At 37.9% G+C, this 25,075-nt stretch overlaps 1 protein-coding gene across 3 annotated transcripts in view; it reads left to right on the top strand.

Moving 5' to 3' along the window:
- Positions 1-25,075, top strand: part of Pkhd1 (PKHD1 ciliary IPT domain containing fibrocystin/polyductin) — a 499,157-nt gene that overhangs the window by 335,229 nt on the left and 138,853 nt on the right. For all 3 annotated transcript variants that reach the window (XM_029477027.1, XM_029477026.1, XM_021159032.2), the window contains 4 exons: positions 5,049-5,162; positions 8,072-8,159; positions 16,072-16,226; positions 18,457-18,609. In XM_029477027.1, the coding sequence (XP_029332887.1) occupies positions 5,049-5,162; positions 8,072-8,159; positions 16,072-16,226; positions 18,457-18,609 (510 nt within the window). The remainder of the gene's footprint in view (positions 1-5,048; positions 5,163-8,071; positions 8,160-16,071; positions 16,227-18,456; positions 18,610-25,075) is intronic.

Raw genomic sequence — 25,075 nt, 5'->3', positions numbered from 1 at the left:
CCTACTCAGGCTGGTTTCTGCTTCCGTAACTATTGCAGTCTCAGGTCCCGCCCGCAATTGGCGAATAGAAAATTTATATAAATGTATATACTTTGTTTCATCTAAATAAATTGAGTAGTATATATTCTAATATGCATTGTTGGGCATCAGACATGCAGCTCATGCATATATGCAAATGAGGCAACCACTCATTCACATAAAATAATAAAATAATATATCAGGCTAAAATAAATACTAATGTCTTCTTTTGAGCACATACACTTTTAGTGGATAAATGTGCCACATGTATTTCCACAAAGACATGGTTCATGGCAGCTAAAGTGGATCAGCTATCAGCCAATTATTCACACTAACCGATTTCTAATCCAGGTCGGCTAAAAATGTTTAAAGTAACATGGAAGATATGTGCTAAGTCCTATATTTAAAACTTTGTGTTTTATAAGAACAGGAAGCATGAAATTCCACTTTTGTTTTTGGAGAGTCCTAATAGATCCAAATGTCTAACATTAAATAATACAGGTTTTGAGGCTGGAGAGGTGACTCAGCAGTTAAGAGCACTGACTGCTCTTCCAGAGGTCTTGAGTTCAATTCCCAGCAACTGCATGGTGGCTCACAACCATGGGATGGGATCTGATGCCCTCTTCTGGTGTGTCTGAAGACAGCTACAGTGTACTCACATACATAAAATAAATAATAAATAATTAAAAAAATAATACAGATTTTGAAAGACCAGATCATTTGTGTTCAGACTCCATTTTAGAGAACCTGTCCTAAGGTTGTCCTAAGGTTGAAATAAGTTAACTAACAGGCTAGTACCTAGCACCAGTTTCTAGGTTACTCCCCACCAATACCTGCACCAGTTTCCAGGTTATTCTCCAACAAATCTGCACCTCCAGGTTACAAGCCTGCCTCTGACACTTCACTTCCTAACAACCACCAATCAGAAAAAAAGAAGTTAAGTTTATGGTTTGACCCTCAGTGCCAGTCAATTATGTTAAAGGCCATAATGCGTTCCCCCCACCCCCAATCAGATGTATAGCAGGATAGATAACCCCTGTTGCCTTTATAAATACTTGTCTGAAACTAGGCTGGGGGCTGCACCCTCAGGTTCTGCTGTGTCAAAGACAGCAGTGTGGCCCAAGCTCCAGCTTGTAGATAAAGGCCCTAGTGCAATTGCATCAGAGTCACCTTGGTGGTCTTTTGGGGCTTGTGAACAGGCACAATAATTTCAAGATAAGTTTGCCATAGAAAGATATTTATTTCTAAATGGATACCACTTTTCACAAACATATTTATTCTAAAATTTTATTCATGCATTATTAAAACTCTAATAAACCTAAAAAAATCTTCTAATCTATTAAATATCTTTAAATAGGAAGATTTCAAAATCAATATTTTAGAATGTATGCTTTTCTGGCAGTACACTGTTTCTTAGCTCACAAGGAGAAGAAAAGAGACAAAAGGTGCTTACATTACAGTCTTTAAAAAAATTGAAATAAAGTATGTTATGTTGTTAGAGCCAAGAAGGGCCACTTAACCCCAATTTAACTGACAAGGAAAGATCTGAATAAAGTCACGAAGATTCTGAGGAGTTCATCCCATAAGGGGTAGGAGTGATACTCCAGGCAGAGGCAGGGAAGCACATGTTTTGGGACTTACTGTGGCTCAGCTAAGGAGCATGATAGAAAAGGAGAGAAGAGGTGAGTTGATCTTTATGAACACAAACCATAGATGATGCTTCTCCTTGTTTACAATTTCAAAGCATTTAAAAATATTTGCCATTATTTGTAAATAGCAAGCCAAAGAACTTTGAGGATTTATTCCTTTGTCCATACCGAATGCTAAATCTTTAGTTCAGACTTCTGAAAATACAAGGGTACAGCCATTTTCACAGACTGCAATTCAGGAGCACAGGGGATTCTTAGAAATCAATTAGAGTGATGCCCGGTGTGGGTGGGAAATGAAGGACTGGGGAGAATGAACAAGACTGTGAACAGAAAGATTAGTAAATAACCTTGAGTGCGTTTCTTGATTCCAAGGTGTGGGCAATCACATTGATACTGTATGCTTAACTGTAAACCAGGCTTATACTTGACTGTATCAAAGATAGTTAATAAAATATTAAAAGGTCCCTTCCCCCTTTTTTATACATTTTGAAATTCATGGAATTCATTTGTACCATATCCCCCAAATCAATAATGGTTATCTTTGGTATACCAGAATTTATGTTCTTCCGTCTCCCCAGGTGATTTTAACATTTGGAATCAATTCTCTTTCACTTCCATTGCCCACAATCACACTAAGTAACGGCAACTATTCCTTGCTTTTCCCTTAGTTCTACCTATGCGCGTGAGCATGCGCATGTGCATGGACACACACACACACACACACACACACACACACACACACACTTCCTAGACTGGCATTTATTTTATCTAAGCCCAATGCCACTACATAATAGCTATGTGATTTCTGACCAGTTACTTTAGCTCTTCTTGCCTCAGTTTTCTTATGGGAATCTCTACAGTTTTCACAGAAGACCTGTGATGATGTCGTGAAATCACTCATGAATGTGAAAATATCAGCAACATCTCCCAATTATAAACTTCAGGTTTCCTTTTCCTTTTCTCTTTCTTTTCCTTTCTCTTTCTTTTTCTTTTTCTTTTTCTTTTTCTTTTTCTTTTTCTTTTTCTTTCTCTTTCTCTTTCTTTCTCTTTCTCTTTCTCTTTTTTCTCATTCTCCTTTTCTTTTTCTTTCTTTTTTTTTGAGAAATAAGATTTTTTAATTATCTTCTTCATTTACATTTCAAATGCTATTCCCTTTCCTAGTTTCCTCTCCAAAAGTTCCCTATACCCTTTCCGCACCCCCCTGCCCTGCTCCCCAACCCACTCACTCCTGCTTCCTGGCCCTGGAATTCTCCAGTACTGGGGCATATAATCTTCCCAAGACCAAGGGCCTCTCCTCCCATTGCTGACCAACTAGGCCATCTTCTGCAACAAATGCAACTAGAGACAGGAGCTCTGGGGGGTACTGGTTTCAGCTTTACAAACATAAATCAATACCCACTGTGTCTCATCCTGAGTAGAGCATCCCACCTCTAAAGGCGAGACTGAGATTATGAGGACAGCAGGCCCCCAAATGATTCACTCTCACCAACATTCACAGATCCAGGAGGCACCTTATTGTAATGTTAGATTATCATGCCTTTCCTGCCCTTGTCCCCGCCTGACTGCTGAATAGTCCTGGGCTCCACCTTTTCCCTCTCCCATCTAAACACAAAGAATCCAAACTTTGGTCGCTTCAGATTCTCGAAGATCACGGCAGGCTGACTAATTTTGCCCAGATTTTCTGTGAAGGCTCCACATGTGCTGCAGTCTGGGGTTGCATAATTGATTTAATCTCCGATTTTAGAAAAACGCGTACAGCTCTTTGTGGGGCTCCGCATACATTTCTCTAGGGCAAAAAGTGTCCTACTTTTTGTCTCTGGTGTCTGTTTACTGCTAGGACTTCCCTTCTGCCCCAAAGATTTTACCCTCTGAAAGAAATCTCAGTTGGAAAACAGCTTACTGGAAAGACTTATAACAGCAAGATAAGAGCCACACTAGTGTTCATTTGCTTAACAGTTCCCTGTCCTTTGCTTCCTTTCTTCTTGAGCTGTGTCTTTGGGTTAAGAGGATACTTTAGCTTCTAGGCTAAGGCACTGTGGCATCTCTACAGAACAGGAACCTGCCTTAGTGTTGTAGCAGAAACACCTCAGCCATGGGTTCCAATGATTGTTCTTGAGCTGTGTGCTGTCACGATAGATTTATCTCTCAGCATCTTGTTGTTGACACACTATTGGCTGGAGAGGATGATCCAAGGAGATATAGATATAGCAAACCCAAAACGTACACCAGGTGCATAAAAAGTGCCTTCTGAGGTGTGGAAGGAATAATTTTATGCTGCCTGAGAGAAAAGGCTAACGAAAACGACAAGTAGGTAATTTTAACTTTACCAATTATTCCATACCATACCTGTCAGTTCCCTACCCCCTTTTTTGTTATTTTTTAGCAAACTGGTAAACTGGAAAGTCTAATTTGATAGTAGATAATTCTGGTGAGGCTGCTTCCATAGAATGTATAGTTTGAGGAGTACTTTTCTACTGGCTATTTCTTCAACAATTGATTTTGTAAGAATGGCATAACTTTCCTAGGTCATATTCACTAATATATAACATTAGCATGTCCCTCAGTATTTATTAAACTGTAAAGAACACAGCGGAAGAGAATGTCAGACACAAGTCCCATCTGCTGAGTGTCATAGGCTTATGATTTTTGTATCCCAATGATGTTAACAGAACTTATGCAAAACAATTTATTCCTGGTTTACTAAACCACCAACTGTTTGAAGTGTGTTACACGTTGCTAGTTGGATAGTTTTAGGTAAGTTATATGTGGATATTTACACTGAAGCAAGAATCACACTTCTTAGGTTTGTAGGGAGCATTACATGCTAAAATCATGTGAAATCATGTGTGCAATAATTCACAAACCTTGGTCACTATATTATCCAGGACTTGCTGTAATAGTAGTCGATAATAAATAACCTCCAAGTCTCAGTGGTTTGTAAAATGAATATTCATATTAGGAAGGGTTGAACCTGGCTTCAGCCTGCATGCTATTCTCGGGGGTTTTCTAAAGTATTTACACTTTGGTACCCAAAGATGTGAGGAATTCTGTGGTAGATAAGAGGTGTGTGGAATACTTGGTATGTATTGATACAGCCAGCCGACATCTGCCATTTCTTCCCTGTTTTATCCAAAGTTGGCTAATCCAAAGCACTTTACCAAATCTGCCTGGATAATAGGAGAGAGTAAAGTGTGCTCTGAGTCAGCTTGTGATGAGAAGTGGCAGACATCGCATGAGGAGTGACCCAGCCTTCTTCAGAGAGTGTGACCTTGTTTATGTGACCAGTGACTTTCTCCATGCAGTCAGTATCATAGCACTTTCTCTGGAGTCTCTCTCTGCATTTCGGATTATCTTGGATGGCTTACTTTGCTTTCTTAACAGGCACTTTGGAAAACCCCTTAGAAAAAGACCAAAGACTTCTGATATTCCTTAGAGCCTCAGAAGAAGTCTTCTGTGACTATTTTGAAGGAATTCATGTTGACCCAGGAACAATTGGTAAGAGTTAAGTATAGTGTATGTTACGAGTATAACCTGTGTATAATGTGTGTGTCTATGTTTTTGTGTGAGCCACAGATAGAAAGAGACAGAGAGACCAAGACAGAGGGACAGAGACAGAGAGGCAGAGGAGTTCCATTTATCAGATAGCTGCTGAGTTCTAGACAGTTTATATTTACTCTTTGATGTATCAGATATTCAAAGCCCATTTACAGATACCATAGCTGTGACTCAGAACTGATAGACTACATATATGTGATGGCCATAAAAACATTCACTATTGACAGTATTTTCATCTGATACTTTCATAGTATCGTAGTATCAAATCCTAAACTGTTCTGTATGAGAATATTAAGACTGGGGTATCTTGTACAGATACATATAATGCTTCCAAATCCAAGAGTGGTGCTATATGGGAATTATTCACTTTGTAAAAGGGAAAATTCTTTGTAGGAAGTAGTTTCATTTTCTTAAAAAAACAAACAAACAAACAAAAACCCATCCATTTCAAAACCAGACCCTTTTGAAATGAGTCAGGTCAGAGTCATTTACTATGTTTTGTAGGACTATGTTGTTATATACTCTAGATGTGTGTGTTACTTTCTAGAGCCAGGATAATAATTTTATTGAATTTTTCTTTAGATGAACAGCCATGTTGGGTGTTTTAAAGGCATATGCAATATCTATCTATCTATCTATCTATCTATCTATCTATCTATCTATCTATCTATCTATCATCTATCTATCTATCTATCTATCTATCATCTATCTATCTATCATCTATCTATCTATCTATCTATCTATCTATCTATCTATCATCTATCTATCTACTTATCATGTATGCATACATATGAGAATTATGAACATTATGGGATATATATTCAGATGGTGTGGGGCTTGTTTCTTAGTTCTAAAATACCTAGTAATTGCTTTATAATATGTTGAAATGCTTAGTAACTTTAAAGTTTTTTTCTATGAATTTTGTTTATTATCACTATCATGATATGGGTAGATGAATTTTAATTTTTCACAGTAGACAAAGAAGAAGGACTATACCAGGACACTTGATTTGATCCCTTTGTTCAATGTGTGCAGTAGTCACAGTGTTTGAAATTTTCAGATGGGAGTCGGTCCACACTACCGGGTGTGGGTGTGCTGATCCTGGCCCCAGCCACATGCTTCAGTGAATGTCTTTACAATTCTTACTGATAGGAGTTAAAATAAAGAATTCACCATTCACAGCATACTTAACTTCTATGACATAGTAAGCAAATGGCAGATTGTATTCATTGTACGTAGTTTATTACCTTCTTGAAACAACTAAGGAACAGAATCATTTTATAGTTAACCTTTGAGAATGGAAATAACCAAGAAATTTGCTTTTCTAGCTAATTGAATTTTCTGGATAATTTAGATTTTAAAGATATGATTTTTTTTTTGTAACAAGCATTGTTGTTGGAAATTTCTTTAAGTCGTCCCAGAATCCTTTCTGCCTAGGTTCTTAGCCCATGATGAATAAAAGATGATTTTAGTTTTGTTGTTTGCTATTTTGTGACACACGTGTTTATGAAAGTATATTATGAGGATCTGATTCTAGCGCATGTTCTAAAATCAAAGTTCATTTACATCTACTAATCCTTATCTTATTTTATCTTCTAGCAAATCTGTCTGAATTAGAGTTTAGAAGAAATTGCATACATTGGCACAAACAATTAAGGTTTCATCAGTTATGATGTTATTGTTTTGTGCCACACGATGCAAATCCAAGGCACATTGTTGATACCTCAATGACATTGTTATACTTTTCCCCTTCATTTATTTTTTATAAAATATTATGAATAGTTTGCTAAATTAGAGGCTTGCAACAAAATGTTTCTCTATGTGTATGGCTATTCACATAATCCATTTGAGTGCAGGGTAAAATTAAAACTTGTAGTCAGGTGTGGATGTTTATAGACACATATTATTCATCTACATATTACCTAAGTGAAATAAATCTTTATGGAAATTCATGATTACTGTTTTTCTCTTGCTGGAATGCATGGTCACATTTTTGGAAAATTATAGAGTATGAGAAATTATACTTAATATGATTGAAAATGGCCATGAAATATTTTTGAGGAAATTCCAAAAAACCCTGAGGGATATCTGCAGTCTGACAGTCCCTGGTAAGACTAAAATTTGTGAGTCCAAAATAAAACAGAGAATCTGTTCATGTTTCTCTTGATTATCTATAAATAAGATATTAAATCTTAGCCCTGAGAGCAAAGCTAATAGCATTGATATCCCATCCTCAGAAAATAGAACAACTCTTTCCACTTGAAAAATCCAGTACAAATCATAAAATATCAAAACTGATAGACTTCCAGGAGATCACAAAAGTTCTGAAGTCACCTTAATGGCAGAAGGCTATGCTCCTTGAAAAGGTGCTGGTTAGCCATTAAATGGTGGTGTGTTTCTAAGTTTTTATATTGCCGTTATCTGATATAGCTTTAATTTCTCTGTAGGTCTTTGAGTTATAGTTTTTCTGTTATAATAGAAATATTCTTTTTTTCAAAGATAAGACAGATACCTTAGATACGGACAGACACCTTAGATATGTTGTATGGTTTGTGTAAAAAGCTTTGAGGGGCTGGTGAGATGGCTGGGGCTGGTGAGATGGCTCAGTGGGTAAGAGCACCCGACTGCTCTCCTGAAGGTCCAGAGTTCAATTCCCAGCAACCACATGGTGGCTCACAACCATCTGTAACGAGATCTGGCGCCCTCTTCTGGAGTGTCTGAAGACAGCTACAGTGTACTTACATATAATAAATAAATCTTTAAAAAAAAAAAAGACAGTAAAAAAAAAAGCTTTGAAACTTGCGATGGAAGTGTTTTCCGAGTGATTTGTTGATTCTTTAATTTTTCAGGAGTTTATGGGAAACTCCGCCTTCACAGTGCTTATTCTAAGAAATCCTGGGTACAGCTTGGAGCTGACATTGCACCAGGAAATGAGAGGTAAGAGTCAGGGACCTTTATTTGTTGTTGTTTCATTTGGCTCTCTGTGGTGTTGGATTGTGAAATGAAATGCTAAATATTATTCAACTAAACATCACTGAAAGTTAAGTTCAAAAGCAGGAGCAACTAGGGGAAAAATGTAACACATAATAAAATGGTGAAATGTATGAAATCTAGGGAAAGGAAACTATGTACCAAGAGTAGTTTTAGGTAATGCATACTTTTTAAAAACAAGCTGTAGAACTATGGGTTATGGGAGTTAGGACAAGGCGTAAGAGTTGAAAATGTAACACTGAGCCTTGATAAGGCACCGTGTAGAGATACTGGCAGAAATAAGTGTGAGATGGAGCATATGAGGTTGAAGAACATATCCACCATTGCCTTGAACTAGACAGATCATATGGAGAACAAACTGGCAGTGACCTACTAGGATTTGGAAGACAAGATCAATACATGAAAACAACAGAAGATGTGATCCTAGAATCAAAGATCAGAAAATGGAAATCTCTCACAGGTAACTGTCCTTACTAATAAGAAGCAGGGCATCTCCAACAGAAAGAATAAGAAAAACTCTAACTTTAGCTATGTTCTTCCTGGTGGGATTTCTTTAGCAGTTCTCTTTTTAATATTTAAGGATCTTCTACAATTTTCATATATATAATCATATATGCATTGTTATATATTTTTATATGTTTGTATGTGAATGTGTATTTATTTGTGTATGCAAGTCCAAATACCTATTTAGTTTGAGCATAGTGCCCAGAGGAGGTTGGTTGAGGTTTCTGTTATAGATAAATGAATATTAAGAAGATTGATTGTAGGAGCATGAGTAGGGGGTAAGGTAGGGAGCACTCTCCCTCAGGCAAAGGTGAGGTGGGATGGCATGAGGAACTCTTGAAGGAGGCTGGGAAAGGGTGCAACATTTTGAAGGTAAATAAATAAAACAATTAATAAAAAAGATTGATTGTAACATTATATGGTCCTGATGGTATAGAAAGAAAATTGATTTAATAAAGAGAAACAAGAGCCCAGAAGCTTGTTATAATCTAAATTTCAAAGAACATGGAGTTCTGATGACCAAGGGAAGAAGGATGCTCCAACTCCAGAAAAAAAGAAATGGCATATACATATACGTATACATACATCCATGCTATATAATATATTTCACATATATATCAGTATATGATTCATTCTATATGATTATTTATAGTAAATATTCCCATTTAAATCTCTCAGAAATATATGAGTTGGGTTATTATCAACATTATTTAACTGGAGTCACAAAAGTTAGAGAAGTATTACAAAGCTAGAAGTTCTTACGGCTGAATAATATTTCCCAGTGTGTTTAATTCCACTGGTTATGTTCTAAAAATTAGAACTATTAAAAGCCAGCATCTCCTAGAATCACTCTCACAGAGGAATATTTTACTGAAAGTATTTTAAAAGTGTAAGTATCATAGCATACTGGTTTTCTGTGTTGCTTAGCTGTTTTCTCCAAATTGAAACATTCCCTCCTGGAGAGAGGAAGAAGGTTCCTAAGACTCAGGAAGTTTGCCAGGCAGGGAATCTCACACCTGTATTTGTAGTAAGCCACCAGTAAGGCAGGATCATCATGAGTTCAAGGCCAGCTGCAGAATGTGAAGCTGACCTAGATCATGATCTAGGAAGCTCATGAGTCTCAGGGTACTCCTGAGACTTGCAAAATGAATTCATGGGGCTATTGTAGGGTTGCTTTCGAGGAAGTAGAAGGGAAGAGGTCCTTAGCCGAAACTTCCTGGTTTCCCCAAGAAACTCTAGTAACTGGGTGTGTGCTTTTATTAGTTGTCAGCCCATTTTGGGAAGGCTTGTCAGTGATGCAGCCCATGTTCAGTAACCCTGGTTGCTGTCCTACTTGTGCTTCTCTAAGTGACCATAAAAACTTCATTATGTGGCTAGGTATGGGCTGACTCTTAGATTGTCTATCACTGGTACTCTGGTTGGGGTGCATAGACACTTACTTGTTCATGTATTTCTAGGAAAACATATAATATTTTCAAACTTATCAAGAGAACATGACACATAAAATTTGTACATGGTTGATTTATTTCATAAGTGCAATCAATGAGGAAACTTCCAGGAAATCCCTTCTCATTTCAGTTCTTGCTCACACAGCCAATGGAGGCCCAGTGAGATGCTTTGAAGAGACCCTGCTTTCTCTTTGCTGTATGCCATTTGTAAACTTGCCTTCTTATGTCTCCTTACTGTACCTGGTTGAAACTTTCAGTGAGAAAGATGAACCAAACGGGCATTTTGCAATTAGAATAAGTCAAAGCAGACTATATAAAGCCAAAGAGTTCTTACACAATTCTGCTCATTATATGCCTACATTGCCCATGTAGACTCAGGCCACAACATGCATGTGTTCTCTGAAATTAAGTGGTTACTCTTCTAGCTAATCTTAAGGTATTTGTATTCATTCTATCTATTCTAGACTTTTAAGCAGGAAAGCACTTGATCTGGTCTGTGCTTTGATCTGATGGGAAATGACTGCTGTTGCTGAGTTTGAGGCCAAAGAAGATGGCAAAGATCCTTAAGAGATAATAACATCTTTTCAGTTTTTAAGGAGACACCTGATAGTGTCTTAGGTTAGGTGGTGTGTGTGTGTGTGTGTGTGTGTGTGTGTGAGAGAGAGAGAGAGAGAGAGAGAGAGAGAGAGAGAGAGAGAGAGAGAGAGAGACCTGTTGATGAGAGGGGAATAAGACCGGGAACATCTTAGTTGTCCCTAAGCAACTCTGTGGAAAAGGGACCAGAAAGCAGAGAGAATATTATTGAGAATGTTTTGCAAATTTCTATTTGTTTTTTCCTGGTTAATCATCTCTCTCTCTCTCTCTCTCTCTCTCTCTCTCTAATAAACTACATAAGGCTTTGTTCAGTCTCTTTGTCTCACTATCATAATATTCAAATGCTTGTTTTTAGCTGACAAGTAAAACCATTGACTGTTTAATGTGTTTGGAATCATGTTTTGAAGCCTGTATGTCATGCAATGACTAAACAGAGTAAATTAGCATATGCAGTATCTCACATGCCTCTGTTGTTGCTGCTGCTGCTGGTGAGAAACAAGTGAAGTCTGTGTTCTCAGCAGTTCTTGAATAAGATGTTTGCCCAAATTAGCATGACCTAACATGTGTTCCCTGAACTTTTTACTCCTCTTTGCCATCCACACTTAGGTTTCACACATAAATGAGATCAGATGGCGTGTTTCTGGCTGTTTCGCTCTTTCACCCAGTGTAAAGTTAATCTACGCTGTTTAGACGGCAGTGCTTTGGGAGCTTGACCCTGTTCTACTGTGCATATGTACCTAGTTTCTTTTCCTTTTAAAAAATAATTATTCTATTTATTTACATCCCATATGCTGAACCCCTCTAGGTCCCCCCTCACAAAGTTCTTCCCCACCTTCCCATGCCCTTTCACCTCTGAGAGGGTGCCCCACCCTGTATCCTACTCACCATGGGGCATCAAGTCTACAGGCTTAGATGTATCCTTTCCTACCGAGGCCAGACAAGGCAGCCTTGTGCTACACATATTAGTGGACAGGTGCCTATAGTAGACAGGGGATTTAAGGACACAGATGTGCAAGTATGCTTTAAATCACTGATTTCACTTTCTATAGGAAGTTTGGGCAGAATTTCTATACTTCTTGTTAATTTTTAAGATTCTTTCATCCCTCTTGAGATATATATATATATATATATATATATATCATTATATATTTTATGTGTGTATGTGAAGTACATATATATGGGATACATATGTAATATATATATATATATATATATATATATATTCAGGTTCACATATCTATTTAATTGGAGCACAGTGCCCTATTTAATTGGAGCACAGTGCCCAGAGGAGGGTGGTAGACGTCTTACTTTGTCACTCTCCATCTATTACTTTAAGTCAGTGTCTCTTTATGAACCTGTAGCTCTAAAAGCCATGAAGTTCCAGATGTACTGCTGTCTCAACCTCCCTTGGAATTGGCGATAACAGGCATGTGCAAGGCACCTGACTTTTTATCTTTTTTAACTTTTTCCAATTTTTTTATTAGGTATTTTCTTCATTTTCATTTCAAATGCTATCCTGAAAGTCCCCTATACCCTCCCCACACCCGGCTCCCCTGAAGAACCATAGCTCTAATCCTGCTATTCTATTTTCTATACCAGTTCTACCAGTTTGAATTTCCACCAGCAGTGCATAATGACTTCTTCTTCTTCCTCCTCTTTGCATGAACTATTATTATCTTGCATCTTTTTTTTTTTTAAATAAGAGCTGCTTTAGCAGGCTTGGATTATTTTGAGTAGATTATGATTGCAGTCTGTCATCTACAAAGAAATCACATAAAAAAGAGCAAATAGCTATCACTTAACCTTATCCCCAGGACCTAGACCTTTACTTTGAACAGCACCATTGCTAGTATCTGTTCTGTTGGTCCCTGTGCTTTTGAGATATTTTACACTTGGAATATTTCTTTTTCTCTCTTCCTAGCATTATACACAAGGCCTTTTCTGGCAATTTTAGTCCTTTCAAACACAGACAAAAAGGGTTTCAGATGTGTGTCATTACACACTGCTCTACTTATCTTTTTTTTTTTTTGTTTTTTTTGTTTTTTTTTGGTTTTTTTCGAGACAGGGTTTCTCTGTGTAGCCCTGGCTGTCCTGGAACTCACTCTGTAGACCAGGCTGGCCTCGAACTCAGAAATTCGCCTGCCTCTGCCTGCTGGGATTAAAGGCGTGCGCCACCACGCCCGGCTCTCTACTTATCTTTTAATTTAGCACTCAACTCATTCATCAGCAAACTCATAACAGTATCTTATAGTGTGAAATTCTAATCTTACGCTATATAATATATGTGGAAATTAATTTAAGACATTAAATGTTGTATAAATGGTAATGTTACTGTAATACTTTTGGTTTGGCCTTTGCTAGTGGTCACATCTAGTATAGCCACAAAATGTTGACATGGTTCTTAATGTATGGCATTTAAGCTATTTAAACTGGGTGTGCTCTATCTATGTAAGAGAGAGGAAATATTGTTATTAGTTTGATATAATCTATAGTATTTAATAAAAGCACAGCAAAGGCATCTAATTCATATCTGCTTCTTGAATTTATATGTCTTTTGTAGAAGTTAGAACATGTTAACCCAACTGTATATTTTCTAATATATCAGAATTTAAATTTCAAGTTAAATTTCAGTTAATTTACATATTATTCAAGATTTATTATTAACCACAACTGTGTTTCTGTATCAGAGTATAGAGTTAGTGGCTCTTTTCCCACTTTCTAACAATTATTGATCTTATGTGCAACCTTTTAAAAGCATAGCAAAGCACTATGTCCTAAACTCATATAGATAACTCTTCCATGGAGATCAAGGACTTGACTTTCAGAGGAAAGGGGAAAAAGTACTCTGTAAGGAGACAGGCTTGAGATAAGCTTATGATTTACTAAATGTATGACTTTGGTAAATTACCCTCTTGACTCATAGTTTCTCCTCCTGTAATTATGAGAGTAATAGTGCCTAGCTAATATAATAATTATACAAATTAAATGAATTAATGAATGTGAATTTTTTAAGCTCAATTTCTGGCATAAAGTCAACCCTGAGATAGGGAAACTGATAGGCAATCAAGCTCCTATTAGAGAGGTAAAATGAATATTTCTTGATGCATTTTTGGACTGGTGCCAATCCAGACCCTCTCTTCTGTCCCCACATTTTTATGCTTCTCTATTTTGACCTCATTATTTTTGTTTTTTAATACTGAAGAATAGGTTCTCTCACTGCTATAGGCTGTACATAATCTCAGAACTATTGCACTTTATCCAGGTTCACAATTCAGAGAGGGTATTATTCAATCCTTGTGTTCATTCCGTCTGGGGAGAGATTTATACAAACATACTTAGCCTGTGCTGAGGTTCTCAGGAGAACTATTAAAGGGGCACAGTGTAGGGAAGAACAGAGTTTCAGAAGGGGAACTCTTTCCCAGGATGAGGGAGAAACGAGGCATGATAGGCAAAACAATCTACTATGGTTGCTCACAGCATTTATACCTCATTATGGAATGCAGTTTCTTCAGGACCCAGCAGCCTATATGACTGAAAATTCTCATTGCATTCCAATGGCATTGAAGAACAGTGTTAATACAGGAATTAGGAATGGAATAGTTGGTGTTTGTAGAGTTCAGAATCTGAGGTTACCCCTGATTCTTGAGGCAACTTGTATATTTTGAGACTGGTCAAACACAACTATTTTCATTATAATTCTACATTAGTGTCTAGCTTTATTCATTGAAATTATAGTTATATACATAAAAATGTTTTATGTATAGTTGAAAACTGTTAAGTAAAATTTATAAAACACTTGTCTCTATCACCTGATTGGTATTCTTTGGACAGGCAAGTATTATATTTTCTCTAAGCAAGGTCAAATATTAATGCAGAAATAAAAGAATGGTGTGATATTTTATCAGCTTTAAAAAACATTATTTTTCAGGAGCCTTCTACTATTATAATTTAAATTTCATCCTTTTTTATTTGAAACTAGTTGATTGTTATATTTTTCTCAGGAAATAGGAAAGCTTACCCTCTTTTCTATAACATGTGTTTCATTAGTGTCACATAGAAGACTAAAATATAGTTAATACTTCTCATCCTTAAGTCATTAAATTATGATTTTTTTGAGATGGTTGTAAGTTAGTGATAGTGGTGACAAACGGGAGCTGGAATAGAGAAACTACCAACTGAACCACAAGCCCAGCCCTTCATTTCCCTTTAAAAATAACATTTGTTCTATTCTGCTAATGAATCTTCTATAATATCATTGCAAATAAAGACATAGCTAAGACTCCATGAGGATCTATAATACTTGTCATTTATTAGTGGCCCTGTCAATGCATGCTGCATACCTGATGTCTTTTCCAGCCCCTGTTGCTCAGAGGAACATTTACAGGTAGTAGAGAATGTGTTGTCAGTAAGTTTGGGGAGTTGACTAAAGTGACATAGTTAAATTGGTGTTAGGTAAAAGGCCACTGAGTAAACATGCAGTGTAGAAATAAGCAAGGATTGTGAATGGAGAAAAAATAGTCATATTCACTAAGAAAAAGTTACAGAGCAATGACAGATTGAAGAGAAAATTAATTTACTGAGTCGAAGGAAATGTTCAGAGCTCCCATTGATTCATTGGGAGACAGAAAGCACCGTACTTGGAACAGTACACAACACTCATCTCCACACAATGCAGTTTGGGCATCAGGGGGCCATATAAACATTCTTCATTGAGGATACAAGGGGAAAAATAAGTTGCTTTTTGAGGTAGCACAGATGGAACTAGAATTCTAAAGACTCACAATTGCATCTGCCTGACCAAGATATTAGCCTTTGCATATATTTTGTTCAAAAATGGTGAATGCATCATCAGAAAACATGAAAATAAAGATCCCTTTGGAAATATCTTTATTATTCAAGTTGTTTCTCAGCGAAGAAAGGAGACAGCTCTTAGCAAAAGCACATGAAAATATGATTATTAAACTCTGCCAAATTACTGGGTTTACAAGCATCTACCTGCCTCTGCCTCCCTGGGGCTGGGATTAAGGGTGTGTACCATCACACTTAGCATATTGTTTACTTTCAAAATAAAAATGTGGTTTCTAGCGATCAAATTAAGGTTTTCATGCTTGCAAAGCAAAAACTTTGTGAACTCCATGTTTCTTCAGTATGCAGGGGTCAGTGTACAACAAAACCTTTTTTTCTCGTGTTTGTTGTGTTCTGTTTTACTTTCCATGGTGAAGGATGCTGATGTGAGCTGTACTTTCTCTTGGGTTCTTATTGATCTCTGTTGTTTTATGAGTACATCTGACATCTGCTTTCTGGATTTACAGGATTATAGTACGCAGTGCCGTGGATTGGCAGCCCCATGACACAATTGTCCTCAGCTCTTCTTCTTATGAGGCCCATGAGGCAGAGGTCCTCACTGTGAAGGAAGTCAAGGGCCATCACATCAGGATCTATGAACGTCTAAAGCACAGGCACATCGGTATGGCTTTGATTTAGTTCATGCTTCATGGATGCACCATAAGCAGCCTGCTTGATGGCCTACCCAGGCACATTGCGCTTGATTGACATTAGGAGCGGAGGAGGCTGCCTGATTGCTGTCCCACACTTGTCTTAGAAACCCTTCTCTAATTTTCTTCTTGTCACCTCCACTCTGCTCACTTCCTTTCCCCTGCTTTCCTCCCTCTCTTCCTCCTTCTCTACCTTCCTTCTTCCCTCCCTTCCTTCCTCCGTTTTCCTCCCTTACTCTCTTCCTTCCACCCTCCTTCCCTCCCTCCCTATTTCCCTCCTTCCTTCCCTCTCTTTCTCTGCCCCTCTTCTCCCTCTGTCCCTCCCTTACCCTCTTCCTCCCTCCCTCTCTTCATTCCTTTGCCTCTTTTCTCCTTCCTTCCCTCTATCCCTTCCTCCCTCTCATCCCTCCTTTTTCTTTTTTCCTTCCTTCTTCTTTTTCTTTCTCTCTTTCTTTCTTCTTTCCTTTCTCTTTTTCTTCCTCCTGCCTTTCATTGCTTGCTTGAGACAGAGTCTGACTAAGCACTCTAAGCTTGCAAATTAATTCTCCTACCTTAGCTCTCCAACACTGAGATTATAGGCATAGATGACCCATGCCTTTATGCCTGGCTTACTTTTAATTTGTATTTTATTTATTTGTTGGGACAGGATCTCATTCTATAGTTCCAACTGTCATAGAACTTGCTATGTGAATCAGGCTGGCCTCAAGCTGCCTCTTCCATTATGGGGCTGGGATTAAAGGTGTATGTTATCACACTTAGCATATTGTTAACTGTCAAAATAATATTTAGATATTTTATAAGATAGCTTATCACTCATGTTGGCTCTTCTAAGAAAACAGTTTAAAAAATCTTTAAAAACCAGTAGATTATTTGTGGTTAAGAACAAAACTCTTGGACAGTAAGCATCTAGTTTATTTCATGGCACATTGAATACTACAGTACCTTGGAATACAATGGATAGTGTAAATAATAACTCCACTTTGTGTAGAAATATATTCTTCTTCACGCAAAATATAGTTTACATATTTGTTGTCTACTAAGATGACCAAGAAAATCACAAAAGAAACAAAAACTCAGATAAGTTTTTGTAAAGGCAGATAGTGATGGGGATAGAAAAATGGCTCAGAGGTTAAGAGCACTGGCTGCTCTTCCAGAAGTCCTAAGTTCATTTCCTAGCAACCACATGGCAGCTTAAAACCATCTGTAATAGGGTATGATAACTTCTTTCTGGCCTGCAGCTATGCCTGCAGATAGAACACTCATATATATATTAAAGAAAGCCAGGTAGTTCATGTAAGAAACAAGTTTAACTCAGGAGATATAACTAATGAAATATGTAAAATAAATGGGCCAGAGAATCATTTTTCTTTATCTGATATCTGAGAGGGGGTATATATGTTCACCAAGACTGTCTATTGTTATTTCTAAGTTACAGCTTCAGGGCTAATGCCTTATCTTCTCCTCTCTATTATTGTTGAGATGAAGTTTTTCTGTTAAATTTCTAGGATCCATTCATTCTCCTGCCTCAGCCTCTAATTAGAAGACTGTAGGCTTTGATCACCATGTTACGCTTTTTCAGTTTAAAAACCGTAGCATAGAAGAGAGAAATCTTTAGTAACCCTGTCCGGTTAAAGTCATTCTGAAATATCAGTGGAAACAGGAATACAAGGCTCCTCCTTCCCCCTGGTCCAGGTAGACGGGAGAAATCTCATCAAGAAAGGGGGTTCCTGAGCTCAGCATCACCGTTTTCTACTACATTCACTGTCTAACATTCCTGCTTATGCTCTATCATTGCCTATTCTGACCTGGGGATTCTTTCCTCGCATGGTGGAGGTAGGTGAACAATATACAGCCAACTGTCACAGCCTGACACTGATGCCTGGAAGGAAAGAGGTTGAGACTGGTAACTGGAAAAATCTCTGAACCAGTGGCCTGTCCTGGTACCCAGAGTTTATTGAAAAGAAATGAATCATCACTCACACATTCTCTTTGATCCCAAAGAGGGGCAAGTGAACAGTTTTTCACTTCTTGGCTGACATCTGTGGAGTGTGCCTGGAGGAAAAGCTGGCTTTCATGTTGGGAGGACTTGAAAGGATAGGAAAGGGAAGGGAAAATGTCACTTGTGAGGTACACTGGGTCCCCAGCTGGCAATTTCCAAGGCAAAAAGTTAAAGGTTGTTTCCCCTGACTCCTGTTTCTCTAGGAAGTACCCACATCATGGAGGATGGTCAACAGATTCATTTAGCTGCTGAGGTTGGGCTGTTGACCAGAAACATTAGAATTCAGCCTGACTCATCCTGTAGAGGGAGACTCCTTGTGGGGTCCTCCAGGAAGTCTAGCGGAGAAGACTTTTCTGGTAAGTGAAAAATGAAACCTACAGTTACTTACCATTCAGCTACTAAGTGATTCTGGACCGCTCATCTAGGACACTCAGAAATTTCAGTTGTGACAGTTTTCACTTATAATGCAAAATGATCAAATTAGGTGGCCCATTTGTGCTCCAGGAAGCTATAAATTTTCAGCTCTCATCTTTGCTAAATTATCATGTAAAGTTAAATAATATACTAGATGTCAATGCATATGCACATTTTACCTCAAAGAAAACACCTTCAGCGGATACAAATTCTCCTTTGCTTTGAAATGACAGATAATTTAATAGGCATTTAAATTTTATCACCTTCATGATTTTCTCCTACTTTTTACCCAGTAGTATGCAGTATCTAATTGTAGACATGAGTTCATGTTACAAATTAGTGCCTGAAATTTAAATACAAATTATTTCCATATTTTTGAGTGCTATAAATATCAATTCAATCTTTTAAAAAGATCAATGCAATCTTTTTCTTTGAAACTTATGCTTCAGCTCTTTTGGAATCTTGTGAAATTGTCTGATGACCTTATTTATTAAACTTATGTTCTGAAGATAGTCTTAAAAAAGCTCTTCACGATCAAATAGTTTAGGAAATATTTTAAGGATAGCTCCATCTTTGAAAGTTGCTGTATAGTCATCCTTAAGGAACTGAATTTATTTATACAATTATCTTCCTTGGTTCTTAGAAATTGCCCTTAATATTTTTGAAACACACATCAACTTCTGATTAATTCTCTTTTCTTTTATCAAAAATTCCATGTTTTCTTCTACAATTTCTGGAAGGATTTTTTACAATAAATATTGGTCATTTGGACATTTGGATAAATATAGTTGAGCAAGTGTCTCTATGATATAGTAGGTCATTGGGTATATGCCCAGAAGTGGTATAGCTGGGTATAGGGGTACAACTATTCCCAATTTTCTGAGAAGTTACCAAATTGATTTCCAAAGTGGTTGTACAAGTTTGCATTTCCACCAGCAATGGAGGAGTGTTCCCCTTGCTGCACATCCTTGCCAGCATGTGCTGTCACTTGAATTTTTTTTTTTTTTGTCTCAGCCATCCTGACCAGTATTCCAGCATGCATTTCCCTGATGACTAAGGGCACTGAACATTTCTCTAAGTGTTTCTCAGCTATAAAAGAGTCCTCTGTTGAGAATTCTCTGTTTAGCTCTCTACCCTATTTTTACATTGGATTATTTGGTTTGTTGATGTGTAATTTCTCAAGTTCTTTATGTATTTTGGATATTAGCCCTCTGTTGAATGTGGGGTTGGTGAAGATCTTTTCCCATTCTGTATGCCACTGTTTTGTCCTATTGATGGTCCTTAGCATTGCACAAGCTTTACAGGTTCATGAAGTCACATTTATTAATTATTGATCTTAGTGTCTGAGCAATTGGTGTTCTATTCAGGAATATGTCTCCTGTACCAATCTGTTTAAGGCAGTTTCCAACTTTATCTTCTATAAAATCTACATGAAGACCAAGCTGCATAACTGTTACATATGTGTAGAGGATCTAGGTCTGTCTCAAGCATTCTGACAAGACTACCACACTCATAACCTCACAATAGCTGTGGTTACCTGTATAAAACCTACACATGGTCAAGCCAGTCAACAGTCCAGTGTGAGCCTCTTCTCCCTAGCTGAGCAGCCATTGACAAATGATAGCTTCTTGTTGAATGGTGTGTCTGGCAGGTTGACTGCATTCCAGTGTACACTCCCATACCTGGACTATGTGAGTAACCCTTATTAGACTGATTGACTTAAACATACATTCTTCATACTTATGAAATTCTCAAGGAATTAATAAAATAATACCTATCTTTTTCTTAAAGAAAAGAAAGTCACTCTGCTCTTGAATATAATAAAGACTCAGAGAAGATCTGGCCATGTTGCCCTAGCCACTACCTACTGGGACAAGCATGGGGTGTTAATGTGATCAGCATGGGGGGTTTTCTTTGTTTGCTTGGCCTCATTTGTTCACTATTTTGGACTCTTCAGATATGAAATCAGAAGTTCAAAAAAACCCTCTTTTTATAAGCGCTATCATTATATGAATTTGCCAGAGGTGTAATTGCTCCCACCCCTGGAAGGACAATTGTTGATATCTGGTGACATTTTTACTTCTTATACGTTGAGAAAGTTTCTGGTATTCAATGCATAGTTGCCAAATGTATAATACAACAATATCCAAGAAAGGAATGTCTGGCTTAAAATACCATGATGATGAGGTCAACGTTGTTCTAGATGACAGGGTCAAAATCTGGACTCTGGTCTTGTAGAATTGATTGTAGAGTTGGAACATTGAAACACAGCTAATGAAAAGTAGGTCAAGCAGAACAATGTTCAGGGACTAGGACAGAAGACCAAATCTTACAGTTGAGTACAAAGCCTGAACCAGCATCAAGCCTGGCCAATTCATAAGACTCTGTAGTTGCTAACCTATGTCTTTTAAAACAATTTCCCAGAAAAGGAAAGAAAAAACACATTAAATGCTCCTGTGGGCTGGATCTGTTCTGGTTTTCCACAGTGGACATTTTTTTTGTTTAATGACTCCTTCCTGTCCAGTGTACAACCCAGGTTCTCATGCTACATTAAGCACCCTTGCTCTTTAAAATAATCCATGCCACTATAGAAAAGAACATGGAAGCATTGTCATAACCAGTGGACCAGGGAGTTTGCTGGGAGCCCATGCCTCTGAACATGAGCTGAAGAAGAATGACAATATAAAACATTCCAAGGTAAACCAGGGGAGGACCACAAGGCCTCAACCCTACACAAACAACTATAGGCAATTATGAAATTCTGAAACCCAGAGAAAGAGTCCTTTCCAGGGAAGAGCACACCAATTAGTTGTCCAACACCAAATGCTCAGCCCTGAAAAGCTACTTATAAGAAATAATATCCAATCTAAACAGATTATATTTAAAGAAAAAGATGGTATAGGAATTTGAACAAGAGAAAGGAATGGTATCTGGGAGGGTCTAGAGGAAGGAAAGGGAAGGGGAAAATTAAGTAACATCTTAAAATATAAAGATAAAAGAAATATCATGGATGCTGCTGAATAGAGATGAAAACCAGGTAAGGACAGTTTCTCCTGGTAATTAGAGACTACAAGGTTTGGTTTGGTTTGGTTTCCTGACACTATCTAGCTAGAAAGTTCTATGATTATAATTTCAAAAGGAAAAAGGTCAAAAGTACTTAACTATCAAAATTGAATCTGAATTCTTCATTCAAATACTCAAGATACTTTAAGTATTTGCTTACTATTTATTGATTTTCATTTGTTGCTTCAATGTGTATGCAAATGTAATAAAACTGCGAACCACAACATCCACATATCTATGAGGTCTTGAAATATTATTCGAGAATATGTTAATGAGAGGCTAAAACCACCATCTATAATAGGAAGCAGACTGTTTATAGGTGAATTTACAGTTCCATTTGGAGATGTCGATATCAACGTTTTGTGTATAGGGCAGATGTAACAAACCTTTCAGCAGTGTGCTATTGGCAAAGAATATGAAGAGACAAATACCGTCTTAATGTTTGTGGCTAAATCCCTTCCTGGGGGAGATGTAAAGAACATCTACCTCTCTCCTCCTATGGTTCCTAAACCAACCAATATGTGACTACACCGAAGCTCACTCTAGTGAACTTGTGAGTTGGTTCGGTTTACTTATAGAAATTGGGTAAAGGATATGGGCAGGAATATAGGTGACCTTAAAGTATCCACACTAGAAGGTCATTCCCAGGAGGAATGATGGCTTTTCATGTCTGTGCAGATAGAATAACTTCTGTCATCTCCCCACCCCCAATATCTTCTATCGCTTTCCCAAAGCCATATGCAAGTAGGCAAAATCGCATACAACTTGTTTGGAGTGGTAACTATATGAAGCCCAACCAACTCCATTTTGAAGAAACTACATTTTGTGTAAGACCAGGGCCTAAACTTCAATTCCAAGAAGATCACAGAGTCCTCCTGAACAACCATCCTATGGCAGCCCCCCCCCCATTAGCAACAGCCAGTCAGGCTTCATAGCAGGGTAAATGTACATACAGATAACTTAAGGCACCCTACAGAGAATAAATAACTTAGCTATTCTGTTTGTCAGGTGGTTTTTGTCCCTGTTTCTGGTTCCTGAAGATTACACCAGAAATGCAGTTTTTAAAATATTAATTTGCCGACCTATATTGAAATCCTCCATGCTTGCTGTAACTATAGTAAATACCCTGCACTTCTAGACCCCCACTCTGACCCACTGTAATGAGGGCAGGAGAGACTTTGCTTGTGAGCTCATAAGGAGCTGAAGGGGTCTGCAACCCTATAGGTGGAACAACACTATGAACTAACCAGTACCCCCAGAGCTCATGTATCTAGCTGCATATGTAGCAGAATTTGGCCTAGTCGGCCATCACTGAGAAGAGAGGCCCCTTGGTATTGTAAACTTTATATGCCCCAGTACAGGGGAATGCCAGGGCCAGGAAGTGGGAGTGGGTGGGTAGGGGAGTGGGGGGGGTATGGGGGACTTTTGGGATAGCATTGGAAATGTAAATGAGGAAAATACCTAATTAAAATAAAATAAAATAAAAAATAAAAAAAAGAAAGACCCTTATTATGTTTACATCACAGTTGTCTCCTCAGCAGTCTTTGGTGGTACCTGTAACTTGGGCATAATAGCTAGATGTTCAGTTAAGGATCTATACTGCCCCACTCCCCAATTCCCTCTTTTTAAAGTAAACAGTCAGCAGACCTACCAGTGATATCTAGTCAAAGAGGCGAATGGGACCTGCAGAACTCCTGAGGAGGGCAGCAGTATTGCTCAGAGGTTAATCCTCTATCACATTATTTAGCACAGCCTATCGATGCCATCTAACAGAAGCTTATCAATCATTGCCAAGTGAGAGATTTATTATTGAGATTCTTTTATCTCATCCTGGAGAGGCATGTAGAATTTCACCTTCTCCCTCTCACAGGTTTAAACTTCTTCACAGCAACTAATTGCAGGGGTTTGTGTTTCCTATCTCTGAAGGGGCAGTGGAGAACTGGGGGATTAGGCTGGCCTATCTGTGATCTTTAAGTAAAAGTACTAAATGCAGTAACACTGAAATGCCACAGGGTCACAGGTGGGTGGAGCTTCTGTCTTTATCAAAGGATTTACTTTGGCCATTGCCTCAAAACACAAAACAAAACCTCATATATTCCAGCAACAACAATTAAGAGAAAAAAGAAGTGAGAGACCCTGTTGTCAAGCTGTAATCTCCCTAGCAAAGAATACATGAATGATGACTGGCAATCAGCTATTGCCTGGTTACCTGACTCTAGTGTGAAGGTCCTCCCTCTACAGTGTCGAATAGCTCAACCATGCTGTGTACTTGCAATGAAGTTCATTGTACATAGTTCTGGTTGAAATACTAATTTTGTCAACCATTTTATGTATCAGTTGCCTTGTCAGCAAAATGGATGTATTAATTTTGCTAACTCATAGTATCTTCGTGATAAGTAAGATTGTGTGTGTGTGTGTGTGTGTATGTGTGTGTGTGTGTGTGTGTCTGTTACAGCAGAGCTTAGCAAATGATCAGCGTTATATGGAAATTAGATATTTCAGGGTTTTTTTTTTTACTTTATTATTAATTCATAACCTATAAGCATACAGTGCACTATGTATTTTTACCAGATGTATATATACTGATTATTAATACTCAAATTTAAAACCAATGTATAGGCTGAATTCTGTGTTGCTGTTACTGTAATGCAGCACAGCTAAGCATGTAGTATCTATCCACTTATAACCCTAGCACTTGGGAGCAATAATCTGGGCCTGGTTGCTCAAGCCTATGATCTGAGCTACTCAGGAAGCTAAGGCAGGGGTTGTAGACCAGACTTGGCAATTTACAGAGACTCTACCTCAAAAATAATTAAATAAATAAAAAGGCTAGGCTAGAGGTATAGTTAGTGATTGAATACTGGCCTAGTAGTGAGTTTAGGGCTGAAGGGAAAGCAAAACGATCCATAACAAAAGGACAACATTCAAAAGAGCTGAATGCCTTCTGTGAGATTACATAGTTATTAATTTTTATCAATGATGTAGGAAACTCTCATTGTTAAAAAATCTTGTGGGAAATAGTGTCACTAAGATTAAAATCTAGAAAAGGTTTCATGGGGTTTTTTCTTTATGTTTATGCCCAAGAAATGATCCTAAGGTGTCATCCATGCTAGGCTAGTCCTGTGCCACTTAGCTCTGTCCCAAGTCTTCTCTTTCAGATTGTATTTAGATGCAGAGCCTTGGTGAGTTGCCCAGGCTAACCTTGACTTCACCTTGTAGCACAAGCAGGCTTTGAACATCCTACCCTTCTGCCTCAGCCTCTGGTGTTGCCTGGTTACAGCCTTGTGCCTTCAGATCCAGTTTCACAAACAATATTAAATGTGTATTCTCTCTCTCTCTCTCTCT

This window comes from Mus caroli, chromosome 1 (genome assembly GCF_900094665.2).
Source record: "Mus caroli chromosome 1, CAROLI_EIJ_v1.1, whole genome shotgun sequence".
Taxonomy (NCBI): domain Eukaryota; kingdom Metazoa; phylum Chordata; class Mammalia; order Rodentia; family Muridae; genus Mus; species Mus caroli.
This window is presented reverse-complemented; position numbering and strand designations above follow the sequence as displayed.